Source organism: Phallusia mammillata, chromosome 4 (assembly GCF_965637545.1).
Source record: "Phallusia mammillata chromosome 4, kaPhaMamm4.hap1.1, whole genome shotgun sequence".
Lineage (NCBI taxonomy): Eukaryota > Metazoa > Chordata > Ascidiacea > Phlebobranchia > Ascidiidae > Phallusia > Phallusia mammillata.
Window position 1 is genome coordinate 20,918,200 of NC_137255.1, and position 18,028 is coordinate 20,936,227.

Sequence of the window (18,028 nt, forward strand, 5' to 3'; positions counted from 1 at the left end):
CGATTTTGTCTTTACACACATTTTCCATCTCGACTTCGCAATTTTCAACAGATCGTAATTTTCCTATGTTGAAAAGATATAGTTTAGGCAAAAGAGGGATTTAAAGTCAATTAGTAAAGTTTTATGCAAATCGATTTTATTAATCATAATGAAAATGCAGGATTCTTCTCCTCTCATTGGTACATAATTTCTGTTCTCCAGAATGTACAAGATATGATACACGAAATTATGATGTTTAAAAAATACGCTTAGGCGACAATAAAATCTCATAAAGTTAGCTGAAAAAAATCACTGCTAACTTTCCGATTTTAATTTGTGAATGGCAACATATAAAATTGTCACTATGGCAATTTTGATATGCATCAGATCTAAATATTAAATAGTAAGTAAGGTGTGTTTAAATTTTTTTCCTTTAGCCGCAGGGGCAATTTAAGGTTTTAAAAATAATACAGCAGTTGTTGCAAGCGCAAACAAAATGTTAACATTTTTAGAAATTATGGGTAAGGGCGCTCCACTCGTTGTTGATGGGTTGGTGGTTGTGGTTTGGGCACAAGGACAGGAGCTGACCGGTCCAGGTGTAGTAACTGCATCAATTCCTGAAAAGTTTTACAGAATGAATTTATATTCCATAAGTTGTATTTGGTCTACTGTTAACTACTAAAAAAGATAATTACCACTACAAAACCTTAAGGTGCAAAGTACCCACAGAAAAAATGAAAATGTTGAAGTAGCAAAGATTTGGTCATCTTGAGCAAATGATAGGTACAATTCTTAAAGCACATCGTAGTGCACAACGTAATGGTGCAAACGCGTTACACAACCTAAAATTGGGAGCATAATAACCGTCTATCTCAAGTTCTTATATTTCGAAATTACAAACTTAATGTCGGAATGTCGGAAACAAGCCTTCCGAGCGCAAACCAAATTTGCGAATCCCAAAACCTTCAATCTTTGTGATTTTGCAACTTCTTGTCAAAGAAATCTTTTAAAGGTGCCTAAGCGTTTTTAATATTCAACAATGGCTCTTTTAACAAAAAACTACACGCATAAGTGTACACGCAAGCGACGAACGCTCAAAATGCAGACCTTTACATATCAATATCTTCTCAAAAAACAACAGTTTGCGAAAAAACACACAGATAAAAACAACCTTTAAAGCTTGACCTCCGAGTTAAATTTTAGAATAACTTGTCTTAATTGCTGTGTTAAACCTACCTGGGACAAAAGTAATATTAGTCTGTTCGCTGTTTGTGCAAGTCGGTTGGATTCCGATTGTGTAAGAACTTCCAGGTTTCAGTTTGCCGAAACTAGCCCGTTTGTTTACAAGCGACGTGTAACTTGTCAGAAGCAATCCGTTCTCGTACAGTTTTGCGTTATAACGGAAACCAGTGTAGGCCGAAACCACCCTCTTCCAGGAGACAGAGATGTAATTCTGTCCTTTACTTTCCACTTTAATATTTACTGCCGTGTCTCCTGAAATGAATTGCATCAAGGAAAATTACATTTTAAACCATTCAAGCGCATTCGGTAGTTATTAATTTTTCAACTTAAAAATTAGGTTATTAAACTTAAACATTGAAAAAACATTGACAATGTTTCCAGCATTCTAGTTGTACCTTTACAATGACAAGTTAGCTACAGACAGTTTACACTATTTTGACTATAGTCGTGCAGCTGGTGACAAGACATTGGTCGGACAGGTTAGCATCCAATTTGTTGGAAATTACATGGTGAAAGACATTTTTGTCACATCTTAAGATACTTGCTACCACTGGAAAAATAGTGTAAACTGTCTGGAAAAACCTTACTGGTCGAAACAGCGTGCACTGCTTGCAGTTACTTTAAATCAGGGGTCGGCAACCTTTTTTGCACTGCGGACCGGTTTTGAAACTAAAATTTTATCGCGGACCGGTCTTTAAAAAACTACAAATATTTAGCAATAAAAACGCTTAAGTTAGTTTATCATCCCCGGGATACATGGGCAAAATGTTACATAACATTTAACCTGAAAAATTATACGGCCCGGTAACGAACTCCTCGCGGACCGGTACCGGGCCGCGGACCGGCGGTTGCCGACCACTGCTTTAAATAACTTGTTTGTTTCGTTAAAAACAGACTAAGTGTGAAAGACCTTTCGAAACACTTCGACATTTCGAGTCATCCCAGCTAATACAGATGCTCCCGTATCTGCCTGTCGCACACGACCCGGTGTCGCTGCACATTGAATAAGAAGACGAATCGCATCGACCTGAGTAAAATTTAAATAAGAACAAGAAAATATGCATCGGTTTTGTTTGACCTTACCTACACATATGATTCCATTGCCAAAATAACCTAAATTACAATTGCAAGTAAAGCTCCCCGGTGTGTTGGTGCATACCGCCTCCTCGTGGCAGCTATGGGTGCCCTCAGAACATTCGTTGATATCTAGGAGTTAAGCTGTTTTACCTTAAAACAGTTTCAAGCTTCCTAACGTTTTACACAAAGTGTAAATCCTTAGTTTTGCCAGAGGATTTTACCACACAAATATTAATTTGATCATTAAATTTTTTATCGTTTGAAAATTACCAAATAATTTTTTGCCTGATTTTCAAACATCCAAATATATTTAGGCAGACAATTTACGCTTTAAAAAAATCAAAACCAGAAATAAACAAGCCAGTATATTTGCATAAAACATAACGTTTTGACAATCAACCTTCGTGAATGCAAAACCAAGCAGCGCGTAAAACCGGGAAAGGCATTAAAAATGGCGAGAACAAGCTCGAATGGTAGGCAATCTACACGCTGTTATTTACACGTTTTTAGTGACTGATCCTTGTGCAGTGACTTACCCACACAACTCGAATTTTGCGCTTTAAAGCCGGTCCCACAATCCCTGGTTGTCATCACGGTAGTTGAAATCGTCTTGGTGGGCTCTGTGGACCAATTGATAATTATATATTATCCGCCAAACTTTATCTGCTAAATTAAACTCGCCCGTTGTAACTAAGATGGTAGCAGAAGCTGACCCTGCTTGATTGCCGGCTATCACCGTTAGGTTGTATGTGGTTGAAGGGAGTAGAAAAGAGAATGCCGCTTCTTCGTGCAAGTGCTGCTCATACGATGTGTCACCACCGGAGAGAAATGAATTTGATCCTAAAGCTCTCGGGGCACTCCATGCAAAACTTAGCCCCGTTCGTCCAATCCAAATAGAGCGTAGGTTGCCGATGGACGGTTTTGTGTCTGCATACAGTCAATAAAGTTTACGGAAACAAATGTTTCAGAATAAAATAATTGCCGTATTTTTCGTGATGCTTTTTTCTACGTGGCAACAGCAAACAAGTTTTCTCAAATTACGTTGAGCATTTCTTCATATGATTTTTCAAAACCTTGGGTTCTTGTAATCTCGAACTGCGCACTTTAGATATTGTAAGGCAAGTAACCCGGCCATGCGCCGAATCTAAAAATCCGTTTCATAGATCCAGTAAAATTTATTGATTCTAGCGGCATTTTGAAACGCCCACAAAACGTAATTTGAATCACTCGCTTGCAGTACGGTTTCACGCACTAAACTTTATTTAATTACCACAAGTTTCTACAGCCACAAATGTTTTTTATCAAATTGCCACATTCAAATGCAGGTCGCAGGTTGCTCACCTATGATGTAAACTTTCAATATTCAAAAGATCTGCATCTCAGATGCAAGTATGAATGTTGTTCATCTAATCTAAACCGTGTACTTTTTTGTCATAAAAGGCCTAGAAACGATACGAACACATAACAGCTTGGCAACAGCTTATAGCTGTTGCTAGTAGTTTTCACAGTGCACATTAACTATTATACTATGCCTATACAGTATCATCCAATCCAAACTAACGTCACCAAAATTAAAGAAAAAAACTCTGGGTTGTGTCATTTTCACTTCGAAACCCGCAAATCATCCAATGAAATGTTTTATTCATTTCGAACCTGCAGTAATCGTTATACGAATACCTGAAACATTTTCTTAGTGTGCAATTAACCAATGGGTATTAACCTGAAATGAGTAATTTACACTTTTAAGGGGAAAATAAATCATGAGGTTTTGGTTCTAAAACGTAATAGTATAATGTGGTTAACATTACGTAAACATTAGTGCAATTTTTATTGGAGGAAAATACTTACGTGTGCATATGAGACCATCCCCAAGGAAGCAGCCGCTGCATTTGTTGGTTAAGGATGAGTTTGACGCTGGAGAATTGCTCAAAACTAAAATGTTTGCATGAAAAATTTGCCGTTGAAATATGAAACTTTAACGCAGAGCTTTGCAAACAAAAATTGCTATTGTGGTTCTTTGTGAAAAAAATAGGAAAAGTGGTTCTGGGTGTCAGAATTTGCAATAAGCATTTTGTTCTAATCTCAAACCCATTTTAATTTTTTGTTAATATGCAGACTTTTACTCAAACTGCTGTGCAGGTCAGTATTTTTGAACAAGGCCGACAAGTGAGCCATGAATGTAACGTAGGTAATGAATGCTTTTCAACAGCATGGTTATCACAGTGCAAATATATGTAGACCTAAATAAACATACTTACCACTCGTTATAAAATTTTAAAATATAATTGGTGATTAGACTAAAAAAACAAGAAGAGAAATAGAGCGACAATATTTGGAAATTGTTTTGAAACAGAGGAAAATAAATATGCCCATAGTTACCATCACTTTCACGAGTTTTTGCGATAAGTGTTCTTGTTGTTGTCCCTTGAAAGTTTCTTGCTGTTATAGTCACTTCATATTGGGTGTCTGGCTTCAAATAGATAAAAGCAACCTGACTTGTACCGGAGCGAAAACTTCGTACACCATCAATGGAAGCTTGTACACTAAAAGCGTTGCTGGCATTCCAGGCCACAAACAAACTGTTTGATGTTCGCCAAAGCACTCTGACATCACGAATCAGTGGTGAATCTGCAATTCGTACCGAATGTATCATTGTTAATACTTTGGAGCCTACAAATAAAAGTCACAGAACTGAGACAGCGGCACAACTTGATTTATAGTCGAAATAAGGCACTCTTGGCAAATTTGTTGATTTGAGGCTAGGTGACTGCTAAGCAAATCAAACTACCAATGGTGTTCATATCAGTTTGGTCACAACCGTATTTTTAAACGCGTTTGGAAAGAAATACGGTTTGGAAAAAAAAACTTTTGGGCTACGATATTGTAATATGTTAGCATTTCGGATTTTGAAACAAATAATAAAAGGAAATAACAGCTATGAACAAAATACAAACAAGTTAGTTATATTTGGGTAATAAATTAATCATTCTCTCTTTCAAAACAGTCACTATCGCCCAGGGAAAGAAGGTATTTGACGTTTTGCCAAATATAGGTTTTCGGTTCGAAGCTTTTAAGGCGCATTCATTCGTTTATAAGTGTTGTGTAAATTGTACATTTTGACTTAATCCATGTATGTATTCCAGCCAATGGACCATTAATGACGCGCCTGTGTCTGTACGTCAAGCTGTGCTTGCCATAAAAGGCATTTACGTCAAGCTGTGGTTGCCAGCTGTACGTCAAGCTGTGCTTGCCATAAAAGGCACCAGAAAGTTGCAAGAGCGTTTATAAAACGCAGGACAAACGTATGGTTGGCGCATTTCCTAAAGCACTGCCCATTCATCATTTTGCAAATCAAAATCCTCACCATATCAATAAAGTCGTGACGAATTGAGTAACGAAGCAAAAAAATACCAGAAAGTAATCCGGGTAATTATAACTTAAAAGAAATGTAGAATTAATTTGTCTCACCACTTATACAGTTTTGCTTGCAGAAACAGGTGTAGCCGTTAACTCCTTCTTTACATTCGCCTCTTGGGGAACACGAATCATCGCAAAAACCTACAAAGTTAAAATGTATATAAACTGTTATACAAGACGAACGGGGTTTATATATTCATGTTATGATAACTGATAGACTAGACGTACCTCTGCAATCAAAACCGTCTCCGACAAACCAGTTTTTACATTGACAAGTGTAACTTCCGTCAGTGTTGATGCAATTTGCTTCAATATGGCAATTGTGGGTTCCTAACGCGCATTCGTCGATGTCTGAAAAAATAGCTTCAAAATGTGCAACTTAAAAGTGCCTAGGTTGATTCCAAAAGTAAAGGTGCATTTTAATGTGTTGTCGTTTCTACCGCTAAAATTTAGGTCAAGCATCAGCTAAAACGAAGTAGCTTCAAAATGGACGTTTAAAATGACTTTAATAAAACATTCTACCCTTACAATTCATTTATTTGGAAAACGTTGAAAAGCTTGTGTCATATTTTCAACCAGGGCTGATTAACACAAGCATTAACACCACTACCAAACGCGGTACGTACCTTGACAAGCCACAAATGACCATAGGGCAACGATTATAACAAAGTAAACGATCATTTTCTTCACACTTCACACTGCCTATACTCTTACGTACTGAAATAGTCTACGGTTTAGTTTAAGCTCTCGTGAAAGCAAACTGCCCAGGAAGACCGTCATCAGTTTCACTTCCGTACGTGAGCTTATATCACAACTTCCGTACGTGAGCCATCATCATCACAAACTTTTTTGTTAACATCGATCATTTGTCGCATTTTTGTTCACCATCAATTATCTGATTAAAAAGTTTTTTAAAATACAGCTGTCAAAATCAATGTACTCTCAATGTATTTTGGTTTTGTGTGTAAGGAAAAAAGAAAACAGACCTGCCAATACTCTATGTTGCATTAACACAAAGCACAGAGTTTGCCTAAAGTTGGAAATAATGTACAGAAAATAGCTGGGGTACCTGGACCTACGGAAATAGCCTTCAGCAAAAAACAGACTGGAGTCGGTAACCCTGGAAAATAGGTCGACCCACTTATATTCTAACTTTGTCGCACAGTAAAGTCACGTATAGGATGCTGGTAATTTGTTATTCCATCGACATGAAGGCAGCACGATTTTGTACATCATCATCATAAACTATGCAACATTTGTCGCATTTTTGTTCGCATCGCAGCGTGTACTAAAATGATGTAAAGTTATGCAGCTCGTGGGTAAAGGAAGAAATGGTTTTAGGGTAGGGGAAACCAGAAAAGCGTACCGGTATCGCCGTCAAAACAAGTTACGGGATAATTATTATTCTCTCATCCGGCAAGTTTCGATTGCTGGTAGTTTTCCTGTTTTAGTCCATCAACACTCATTAGCAGAAAATTAAGTTATAGCTTGTGCGTAGTTGTACACGCATGCATTGCCTTTGTCAAATGACATTTTCAACTATGGATGTCTCCAAACTGACATCAACGTGAATTCCTTACCTTGGGGAATGTAACATCGTAAATCACTCAACCGTAACCTACGTCACGTCTTATATGGTGTGATTGCACCACAATGCCAGAATCCCCTATGACGTAACAATATCATTGTAGTTTATTTCTCTATGCTGTGCCTTTGGCCATTTAGTATTGAGTTTAGTTTGGACCACGTGTAGTTCGTTGGTTGCTGACTTTAATTTGCAAACGTTAGATAAAGTAATGAAAGTGACTAATTATAATTTGTTTGTCATTAATAGATGGTAATGCTTTATAAACTTAAAAACTCTGACGAAAAGGAATAATGTTGCCTTTGCAAGGTAAGCTTGATTTGTATTTCAGTTGCCCGATTTGCCGTACATTTGAATTATCGTTTTTCATCTGTGTAGAACGCTTTCTGACGATATCAAACTGTGTTTATCTTTGATACCCTGGTCCAAAACTCTGGTAAGCTTTATTTCTGCCGGCTTAAAATTAACTTCTGTTTCCCAGTTTTGAGTGAATGTTCTCTTTGCAGAAAACCGTGTCTACCGTGAACGTGACGTGTCTACCGTGAACGTGACGTGATTACCGTGTCGTATTGAACCGTGTTGACGTGTAAAATAAATTCACGCGTTTCCAGAAATTGGACTTCTCTAGTGTGACGCCAGCGCGGTACCAGGCGCGCAAATTCCTGACGTTACATTAAAGTTTTCAGAGTGGCGGAAAATAAAGTTTTCAGAGTTACCTGGAAATAAAGTTTCCAGAGGCTACTATATACAAGGATTCCAGAGTTATCTATAAAGCGACTTTCGCCACGATGGCTGAAGATTTGGAGAAGACACTATCTCCGATGGAATCGCCGGTGCCTACACGTTTGAGACCATTTGCTGCACAACCGGTCCCAACCTATACGACGATCTACGCCGATGTGCAGATAAATTGAATAGCTGGTATGTTGTGGCTGAAACTGGCATTCTAAATAAAGAGCACTCCACGTTGCGAGTGGCTCAAAAACAAATTGACGAAAACTACACGATACTTCACAGTATGTACGATGCATTTATTAATTCATGTAACGACCCAGAGAAACTTGCTGCTTCCAAAGAAGATTTAAAATCTCTTGAACACAGCAAACTTGAATTCGAAAATAGAGTATCAGAGCTACCGCCTTCCAAAATGCCTGACTCACTGCCAGAACTTGTGCTAAGTCCGCAGTTCAGGGCCCCTACTGTTGTCTCTAGTAGGACATCACGGTCTGGCCGCTCACGTATATCTAGCGCGAGCACATCCGCTTCTGCGAGAAGTCGCCGAGAAGCTAAGGTAGAGCGGGAGCTGGCATTACTTCGCCTCAAACAAGTCGATGAAGAAAACGATCTCGCAAACGAAAAGCGAAAGTTAAAGGCAAAATACGAGTTTCAAGCGGCCGACGCAAGAGCTAGAATCCTGAATGAAGACGACGAACGTTTATCACAAATGGACAAGAGGTCCAACGAGGAACAGATTCCAGACATATTCCCGGTTTTTCCGGACATTGCCTCGAATGATGGTCCAATGACATCCTCTGCTGCTAGGAACTGTACGTTTCCTATCCGAGATAGAGAAGAACCACAGGAAATTATGCGTCCTAATGTACGTGTTCCTGTGACGAAAGCTCAATCAGTTGTTAAAGTGAACGAAGAAAACCCAGCTGTGCTTCCATGTATAGTGAAGGCAGTTGGAGAGGGCATGAGTATGCCGAAGCCCGATCACATGACGTTATCGGGCAATCCTACTGATTATTGGATGTTTGTACGCTACTTTGAATCCAATCTCGAATACAAAACACGAAGCGATGATATGCGATTGACACTGCTTATTAATCAGTGCAGGGGAAAAGCGAGGTCTTTAATTGAACATTGCTCTGTTCTGGATACAGAAGAAGGTTATCCCAAGGCAAGAAGCATTCTTTATGAGAACTTCGGTAAGCCCTACATAGTTGCTAGAGCCTTTGTTGAAGAGTTAACTAAGGGTCCGAACTTAAAACCGGACGATGCTACTGGTATGCGCACTTATGCGCAGACTATGAGAAAATGTCTGCTGGTACTTCGCCAGCTAGGGAATTTTGCTGATCTTAACACAGTTGACCGTTTAGTGGCTCTTGCAAATAGGCTCCCGTACGAGTCGCAAAAGCTTTGGCGCCGCCGAGTCGCGCAGACTGTAAGGAAAACTGGAAGAGAAGCGGATTTTGCCGATCTCGTTGAGTTTGTCGAAGAAGAGTCTGCCGTTGTAAATACTTTACCTGGTCAATTGTGTGTTTCCCGAAAGGCTGAAGAAAAGAAGCGCCCCGCAAAACCCGGTGGGAGGAACGTTACCTGTGCGACTGTGACCACAAACCAGAGTCCTGCTTCTGTGTCACCAATAAGCTGCCCGTGTTGTAAACGAAATCACGTGTTGGAAAGATGTGAAGTGTTCGGCAGAAAGTCCACGGTGCAGAGAAGAGAGTTTCTAAGAGATAAGTTTATGTGCTTTAACTGTTTCGGTTATCGACATACGTCAAGGGTTTGTACTCAACCCAGCGCCTGTACTGTGAGAGGTTGCAACCTTTCACACCACACGTTGCTACATGAAAATATGCAAAATCCCGTGCGTTCCAGGGCATATGCACATGCTCCTGAGAGATACAACAGAGCTCCGCGCAGCGAACCTCCTAATGGACAGGCATCTAGTTCTACAGCCAGGTGCAACGCGATAAAGAATTGTCATTCATCGTACTTTTCTGTTATTCCAGTGAAAATTCGGTCGAACGGTCAGGAGATCATAACGTACGCGTTCCTCGACCAAGGGTCTGACACAAGCTTCTATGATAAAAGGTTAGCAGATCTGCTTCCAATAAGAGGAAGACCGAAACAAGTTACGATGTCCAGCGTCGGAAGAAGACCGGCGAACCACAGCGGAATAAGCGCAAGTTTTAGCGTTTTATCATTAGATGAAAATGAAGAGATTAGTGTCGACAATGCTCTGTCCATCGACACCATACCGGTTGAGCCAAATCCGACGCCAACGAAGTCGGAAGTTAATAGGTTTCCACACCTACAGGGCTTGGAATTTCCTGAGTTGGATGAAGGAGAGGTGCTACTACTTATCGGCACTGACGTCCTATATGCACATAGAGTACTGGAAATGAGAACAGGGGAACGCAAGCAACCTTTTGCTGCGAGAACCCCGCTCGGATGGTCACTTGTTGGCCCATCCGTCTGCTATCCTGCTGTTGATAATATTTCGGTAAACTTCTTTAGATGCAAAGAGACCCAGGAACTAAGCGGTGATTCTTGGGTGGACGAATTTATGCAAGACCCAAACGACTTGCCCTTTCCTACGTCAGTTGAAGACCGGAAGGTGCTACGCATGATGAAGAGCTCAGTGAAACACACGGACGGACATTTTTATTTGCCTCTTCCGTGGCGAAGTGATGTCACTTTACCGAAAGACAGCCGTCACATGGCTGAACGACGGCTTTGGTCGCTGAAGAAACGCTTTTCGCGTGACGTCTCTCTTAAAGACAAGTATGTCCAGAAGATGCAAGACTACATTGATGAGGGATATGCAGAAGAAGTTACAAATGAAGAAGCACAGGACGCTTCAGGCAAAACTCAATGGTATTTGCCACATCATCCAGTTTGCCACCCGCGCAAACCCGACAAGGTACGCACGTTTTTGATTGCGCAGCGCAACACAGAGGATTGTCTCTTAACGACGCCTTACTGCAAGGACCCGATTTGGTTAATAGTTTAATCGGTGTCTTGGAACGATTTCGTATGAACAGTATTGCTCTGGTAGCGGACGTGGAAGCAATGTTCCACCAGGTCCGCGTTCACAAGTCTGACATTGATGCTTTAAGGTTTTTGTGGTGGCCGGGGGGAGATTTATCCCGAACGCCCACCGTTCATCGTATGCTCGTGCACATTTTTGGCGCTACGTCATCGCCCAGCTGCGCCACATTCTGCTTGCGTGAAACCGCCGAGCAGTTTGGGAAAATGTTTGATAAAGATGTTGGGGACATCGTCCGCAATGATTTTTACGTAGACGATTGTTTGACGTCAGCCGAAACAGTCGAGCGCGCCACAGAGTTGGTCACGCAACTACGTGCCTTGCTGAAGAAGGGAGGATTTCGCCTGACCAAATGGCTATCTAACAACCAATACGTCATGGATCAAATCCCAGAGGCGGAAAGAGCAAAATCGCTGACCGATGTAAACTTGGACGCTTCCGTAAAAGAGCGCGTTCTAGGTGTATACTGGCGGGTACAGAGTGACGAATTTGGATTCAGCATAACTGACACGATGCAAGGCAAGAAATTTACCCGACGCAATATTTTATGTGCTGTTAACACGCTTTATGACCCTTTGGGTTTTGCCGCACCTGTAACTTTGATTGCTAAGGTGTAACAACAAGAAATAGTCCGAAAGAAGCTGGGGTGGGATGACGAGCTGCCCAAAGACGACATTGACGAATGGCGACGCTGGCTTTCTCAATTGCCGGAGCTCGAGAAGTTAACACTTCCCCGCTGCTTTAAGCCTCCTACCTTCGGCTCAGTCGCGAAATGCGAGATGCACCATTTTTCGGATGCTTCAACTCAAGGCTATGGAATTGTGTCCTACCTTCGTCTGAAAGATGTTGATGGACAAGTCCACTGTTCGTTTCTATTCGGAAAATCGAAGGTGACACCCCCGAAAACTGAAAGCATTCCGAGGCTTGAACTTGCTGCTGCTGTCTTAGCTGTAAAAGCGGACAAATGGCTTCGACGCCAGCTAAAATTTGATAACTGCGAGTCCGTGTTTTGGACAGACAAAGTATTTACAACCAAAGCAAACGCTTTGGTACGTTTGTTGCCAACAGGTTGGCCGAAATTCATCGACAGACAAGTCCTGATCAATGGAGGCACGTAAGTTCCCAGCTAAACACCGCCGATGATGCTTCGCGAGGTTTGTCCGTGCACAAGCTCATCCGCTCTCGATGGCTGACTGGTCCAAAGTTTCTCTGGCAAACTAAAGATCGATGGCCAACCCCGCCGGAGTTGAAGACTCGGCTTACTCCAGAGTTCCAGCCAGCTGAGCGGAAGAGGATTGTTGTAAACGTTTCTGCACAGTCAGGGTCAACCGATCGTCTGCTGAATCGATATTCATCTCTTCATAACCTGAAGACAACGGCCGCATGGCTGCTGCGTTTTAAGTCGTTCCTGCGCTCAAAGATTTCTGTGCCCACCGGCAAGCTGAGCGTGGATGAGCTGGAGGATGCGGAGTTAGAGATAATAAAGTATGTGCAACGCCAGTGTTTCGCTCCTGCTATCGACGTTTTGTCCAGCGGCGGGCAATCCGATAGGGAGCTGCTAAGGAAATTGAAGAAATCGCCACACGCTAACTCGCTGGCGAAACTTAGCCCCCAGGTTTTTAATGGTCTACTTCGAATTGGGGGGAGATTGGAAAAAGCGCCCATTGCCTTTGACGCAAAACACCCGATTATACTGCCGTATGATCACCACCTAACAAGAATGATTATTCAGAGCCATCATCAAGAAGTTGGCCATTGTGGAACTGCTCATACCTGGACGTCACTGCGCCAGCGCTTCTGGATTATTAAGGGAGGCGCCGCTGTGAGGAAGGAACTCAGCAATTACATGCTGTGTCGCAAGAGAACCGTACGACGAGGACAACAGCAAATGGCAGAACTGCCATTCGCCCGATTGAAGCCTGATGAGCCACCGTATACTTATGTTGGCATTGACTACTTCGGTCCATTCATGGTGAAGCGAGGAAGAAGTGAAACGAAAAGTTATGGGTGCATATTCACCTGCTTGACTATGCGAGCTGTACACATCGAGGTGGCACCTGATTTATCCACTGATGCATTTATCAATGCCCTGCGTCGATTCATAGGAAGAAGAGGCAGACCAAAGGAGATATACAGCGATAACGGCACGAACTTTGTTGGTGCTGAAAGAGTATTACGTGAAGCCCTACAAGGTCTCCAGCAGTCCCGACTAGAATCGTACTTTAAACGACTGGAAATCAAGTGGAATTTCAATTGTCCCGCTGCTTCTCACATGGGAGGTTCGTGGGAGAGAATGATTAGATCTATTCGTCGCATCCTAAATGCGATGCTAACAAGAAACCAAACGATCGGTGCGGACATGTTGCAAACTTTGATGATCGAAGTGGAAAGCATTTTAAATTCCAGACCGTTGACACCGATCAGCTTCACGTCTACTGAAGATGAGCCACTGTCGCCCAACCATTTGTTGTTGGGGCGTGCTTCTGACAGTGTTCCAGTGGGACTTATCAATCCAAAGGACTGCTATAGCCGAAGACGATGGAAACAAATCCAACTTCTCGCCGATGATTTCTGGAGAAGATGGTCTCGGGAATATTTGCCCACAATTGCCTTACGCCAAAAGTGGCCCGACCGACAACGCAATTTCCAACCGGGAGACGTGGTGATGATCGTTGATGAGACTCAGCCTCGACGTCGATGGGAGATTGGACGCGTTCTGCACGCGTTTCCGGACAAACACGGTGTTGTCCGCCAAGTCAACGTTAAAACGCAATCTGGTTCCACGTACAGACGGCCGATTGCAAAATTGTGCTTGCTCTGCGAGGCAAGCACCAAATGCCAATAAGTGCATCCGACGCATTCAGGCCACGCCGTCGTCGAACTGACCCTGAATTGCGGTGCACAAGATCCTGGTGCTGATGAAAGAAGAAATATCATGGACGGTATGCTGTTTGCTGCATTACGCATGCCGCACTCTGAAATACGCCAGGTTGGAGCTTTGCTCACCAACGGCGTTTCGCGACGCGACTGTTTAGCTTTCGTGTGTGTTTTCGTTGTTTCATGATTCGATGTTTTCTTGGTTTGTTTGTAAATGTGTTTGAAGTGTAAGCACACATTTAGGGGGGAGAATGTAACATCGTAAATCACTCAACCGTAACCTACGTCACATCTTATATGGTGTGATTGCACCACAATGCCAGAATCCCCTATGACGTAACAATATCATTGTAGTTTATTTCTCTATGCTGTGCCTTTGGCCATTTAGTATTGAGTTTAGTTTGGACCACGTGTAGTTCGTTAGTTGCTGACTTTAATTTGCAAACGTTAGATAAAGTAATGAAAGTGACTAATTATAATTTGTTTGTCATTAATAGATGGTAATGCTTTATAAACTTAAAAACTCTGACGAAAAGGAATAATGTTGCCTTTGCAAGGTAAGCTTGATTTGTATTTCAGTTGCCCGATTTGCCGTACATTTGAATTATCGTTTTTCATCTGTGTAGAACGCTTTCTGACGATATCAAACTGTGTTTATCTTTGATACCCTGGTCCAAAACTCTGGTAAGCTTTATTTCTGCCGGCTTAAAATTAACTTCTGTTTCCCAGTTTTGAGTGAATGTTCTCTTTGCAGAAAACCGTGTCTACCGTGAACGTGACGTGTCTACCGTGAACGTGACGTGATTACCGTGTCGTATTGAACCGTGTTGACGTGTAAAATAAATTCACGCGTTTCCAGAAATTGGACTTCTCTAGTGTGACGCCAGCGCGGTACCAGGCGCGCAAATTCCTGACGTTACAGGGAAGAAACAGTGTTATATGAAAGCTAGCGATAGAAAGCATTTGACAGTTTGTGAACATGAACCTCTGCAAACAAGATCCAACTTCAGCACGCCACACAAAGGCTAGGAATAAACTACGTGTATTCTTTTACTCGTCTAAACCCAGGTATGGTTCATGGCGAAAAGTTACGCCACCCTTGAATTCCTGCACTTTGATTTTACTGCACTATAGTTACTGCACTATATAGACAAGATACAGCGGCTGGCTGTATCTGCAGACACACCACAGTATCTCTAGGCAGGTTTTTTTAAGGTTTGGTTTGGGTGACCGCTAAGTAGTTTTAAGAGACCGCAAGTGTTTCATTTAAACACCAAAAACTGTAGTTGTAGTTGCAAGTCCAAATTTTAGGAAACCACTGGAGAAATTTGGGGGACCGTTTCCGTCCCCCAAAACACCTTAAAAAAACATTGTCTCTAGGTACGATTTTTTTCCACTAACACCTGTCCTACTGTAAAGCCTGCTGACGGTCTTTGCCCAAGTTTGTAAAACAAGGTAGATGATTGTTCATGTTTTAGAAAATGTGCGAAAATATTGTAGCCACAAAACCCTTAAGCTAATACATATAAAGCCAATAAAGTAAAACACGGTCTAAAGGTCTCGATGAGAGACAGATCCATTAATCTGTCAATGTAAAAAAGCATAGTTAAAACAACGGAATACATAAAAACACCCAAAAGTAGCTGCAACTGTGAAGCAGTATTATATCTTTCTGGGTTGAAGCTGAAACAACCACCCATGAACTGCGCAAGTGTGTGAAAAATCAGTAATGTAACAATTTAGAGTGGTCTGGAGGCACGTACAAAAAAGTTGTGGTAAGGCAATGTAGGATCAGGTGTCCAGAAGTGGAAAGCAAAGCAAAGCGCAGAAAATTTTAAATCAGCATGAAGGGCAATTAGGAACGAAAAGGTGTGCTGTGACAAAAAAAGCTTTTTGTCTTATACACACATTTTCCAACTCGATAAGTATAATGCACAATTTTCAACGAAACGCAATTTTTTTAGGTTTTCCAATGTTGATAAGAAAGTTCAGGCAAAATTGGGATTTAAAGTAAATTACTAAAGTTTTATGCAAATCGATTAATTATTATTCATGCAACTGCAGGTACTTTTGCGTTTAATGAAAATGTAGGATCCCTCTCCTCTCATTTGTACTTGATTTCTGTTCTCCAGAATGTACAAAGTATGATACACGAAATTGAGATGTTTAAAAAATATGCATAGGCGAAAGTAAAATCTCATACAGGAACTTGGCGTTCGCTGAAAAAATCACTGCTAACTTTCTTATTTTAATTTGTGAATGGCAAGATACATATGATATGATCACTATGGCAATTTTGATGTGCATCAGATATAAATATTAAATAGTAGGTAAGATGTGTTTAATTTTTTTTCTCTTAGCTGTAGGAGCAATTTAAGGTTTTAAAAATAATACAGCAGTTGTTGCAAGCGCAAACAAAATGTTAACATTTTTATGAATTATGGTTAAGGGCGCTCCACTCGTTGTGGATGGGTTGGGGGTTGTGGTTTGGGCACAAGGACAGTTGCTGACCGGTCCAGCTGTAGTAACTGCATCAATTCCTGAAACATTTTAGAGAATAAATTTATATCCCATAGATTATATGTAGTCTACTGTTAACTACTAAAAAACACTATTACCACTACAAAACCTTAAGGGGCAAAGTGCTCACAGAAAAATGAAAATGTTGAAGTAGCATGGATTTGGTCATCTTGAGCAAAACTGATCATTGAAACAAATGCAAACAGCTTTTCTATACAGTTTTGCAAGCACGCGAAAACACAAATCTGGTGCATGTTGTGCACTTTTGAAATTAGGGAATCAAAGGAATTGTACAATTCTTAAAGCGCATCATAGTGCACAACGTGATGGTGCATATCGTTATGCAATCTAAAATTGGGGAGCATAATAAACGTCTAGTGACTAGACTGTAGTTTCATAAGCCAAGATCTTAGATTTCTAAATTACAAACTTAATGTCGGAAAAAAGCCTTCCGAGTGCAAACCAAATTTGCGAATCCCAACAGCTTCAATCTTTTTGATTTTGCAACTTCCTAGTATTAAAATTTTGCTGTTCAAAGAAATCCTTCAAAGCTGCCTAAGCTTTTTTAATATCCAACAGTGGCTTTGGAACACTATATACGGATCTGTTCATAAGTTTAATGGTGAAAATAACGGCCCAAATAGACGTTAAAAGCGACATGCTTTATTGATCAAACGTTTCGGCAAATGCTCATGCCATCATCAGTGATATGAAGGCCACATCAATTGCACCCAGTTATATACACTTTAGTCGCATAAAAGAATGATAAAAAGGTGCGAAACAAGCGTCGCATAAAAACGATAGATAAAAAGGTGCGCAGAAGCGAGGTGTAAGCCACCTGCAAATGTGTGCGTCTGACCAAACAGGTGCAGAGCAACTACGACATACAATATATTTACAAACAAAGAAACAATAGTAGGACAGCACGTCACATGGCATGAGCATTTGCCGAAACGTTTGATCAATAAAGCATGTCGCTTTTAACGTCTATTTGGGCCGTTATTTTCACCATTAAACTTATCAACAGTGGCTCCTTTAACAAAAAACTACACGCATAAGTGAACACGCAAGCGACGAACACTTAAATGCAAACCTTTACATATCTATATCTTCTCAAAAAACAACGGTTTGCGAAAAAAAACTTAGATAAAACCAATGTTTGAAGCTTGACCTCCGAGTTAAAGTTTAGAATTACTTGTCTTTATTGCTGTGTTAATCCTACCTGGGACAAAAGTAATATTAGTCTGTTCGCTGTTTATGCAAGTCGATTGAATTGAGATTGTGTAAGAACTTCCAGGTTTTAGTTTGCCGAAACTAGCCCGTTTGTTTACAAGCGACGTGTAACCAGTCCGAAGCAATCCATTCTCGTATAGCTTTGCGTTATAACGGAAACCAACGTAGGCCGAAACCACCCTCTTCCAGGAGACAGAGATGTAGTTTTGTCCTTTACTGTCCACCTTAACACTTACTGCTGTGTCTCCTGAAAGTAAATCGTAAGAAATGATATGTTTTCAAACGATTTAAAAACCATATTTAGTAGTTGGTAAGTTTTT

The 18,028-nt window shown here is 41.0% G+C and overlaps 2 protein-coding genes and 1 long non-coding RNA gene across 3 annotated transcripts; all 3 read left to right on the forward strand.

Moving 5' to 3' along the window:
• The first annotated feature begins 7,478 nt into the window (after positions 1–7,478).
• On the forward strand, positions 7,479–7,914 carry LOC145224831 (uncharacterized). The gene is made up of 2 exons (XR_013859754.1): positions 7,479–7,736; positions 7,807–7,914. It is a non-coding gene; the product is annotated as an uncharacterized LOC145224831 (long non-coding RNA).
• A 174-nt stretch (positions 7,915–8,088) lies between these two features.
• LOC145223599 (uncharacterized) lies at positions 8,089–12,904 on the forward strand. The gene is made up of 6 exons (XM_080089999.1): positions 8,089–8,143; positions 8,206–10,893; positions 10,977–11,597; positions 11,703–12,127; positions 12,169–12,563; positions 12,811–12,904. The coding sequence occupies exons 1-6, from the start codon at positions 8,089–8,091 to the stop codon at positions 12,902–12,904; spliced, it is 4,278 nt and encodes a 1,425-aa protein (XP_079946125.1).
• Positions 12,905–13,027: 123 nt separating this feature from the next.
• On the forward strand, positions 13,028–14,817 carry LOC145224085 (uncharacterized). Its single transcript, XM_080090516.1, has 2 exons — positions 13,028–14,639; positions 14,710–14,817. Exon 1 carries the CDS (start codon positions 13,048–13,050, stop codon positions 13,921–13,923), a length of 876 nt encoding a protein of 291 aa, XP_079946642.1. The 5' UTR covers positions 13,028–13,047; the 3' UTR covers positions 13,924–14,639; positions 14,710–14,817.
• Positions 14,818–18,028: the final 3,211 nt, after the last annotated feature.

What these genes read in the sequence shown, in the direction of transcription:
- LOC145223599 (XM_080089999.1), top strand. Translation starts at nt 8,089, where the DNA reads ATGGCTGAAGATTTGGAGAAGACACTATCTCCGATGGAATCGCCGGTG. An exon ending in GGAATCGCCGGTGCCTACAC is followed by an intron (nt 8,144 to 8,205) that starts GTTTGAGACCAT and finishes GCCGATGTGCAG; the next exon opens with ATAAATTGAATAGCTGGTAT. An exon ending in CAACCAAAGCAAACGCTTTG is followed by an intron (nt 12,128 to 12,168) that starts GTACGTTTGTTG and finishes ATTCATCGACAG; the next exon opens with ACAAGTCCTGATCAATGGAG.
- LOC145224085 (XM_080090516.1), top strand. Translation starts at nt 13,048, where the DNA reads ATGGTGAAGCGAGGAAGAAGTGAAACGAAAAGTTATGGGTGCATATTC.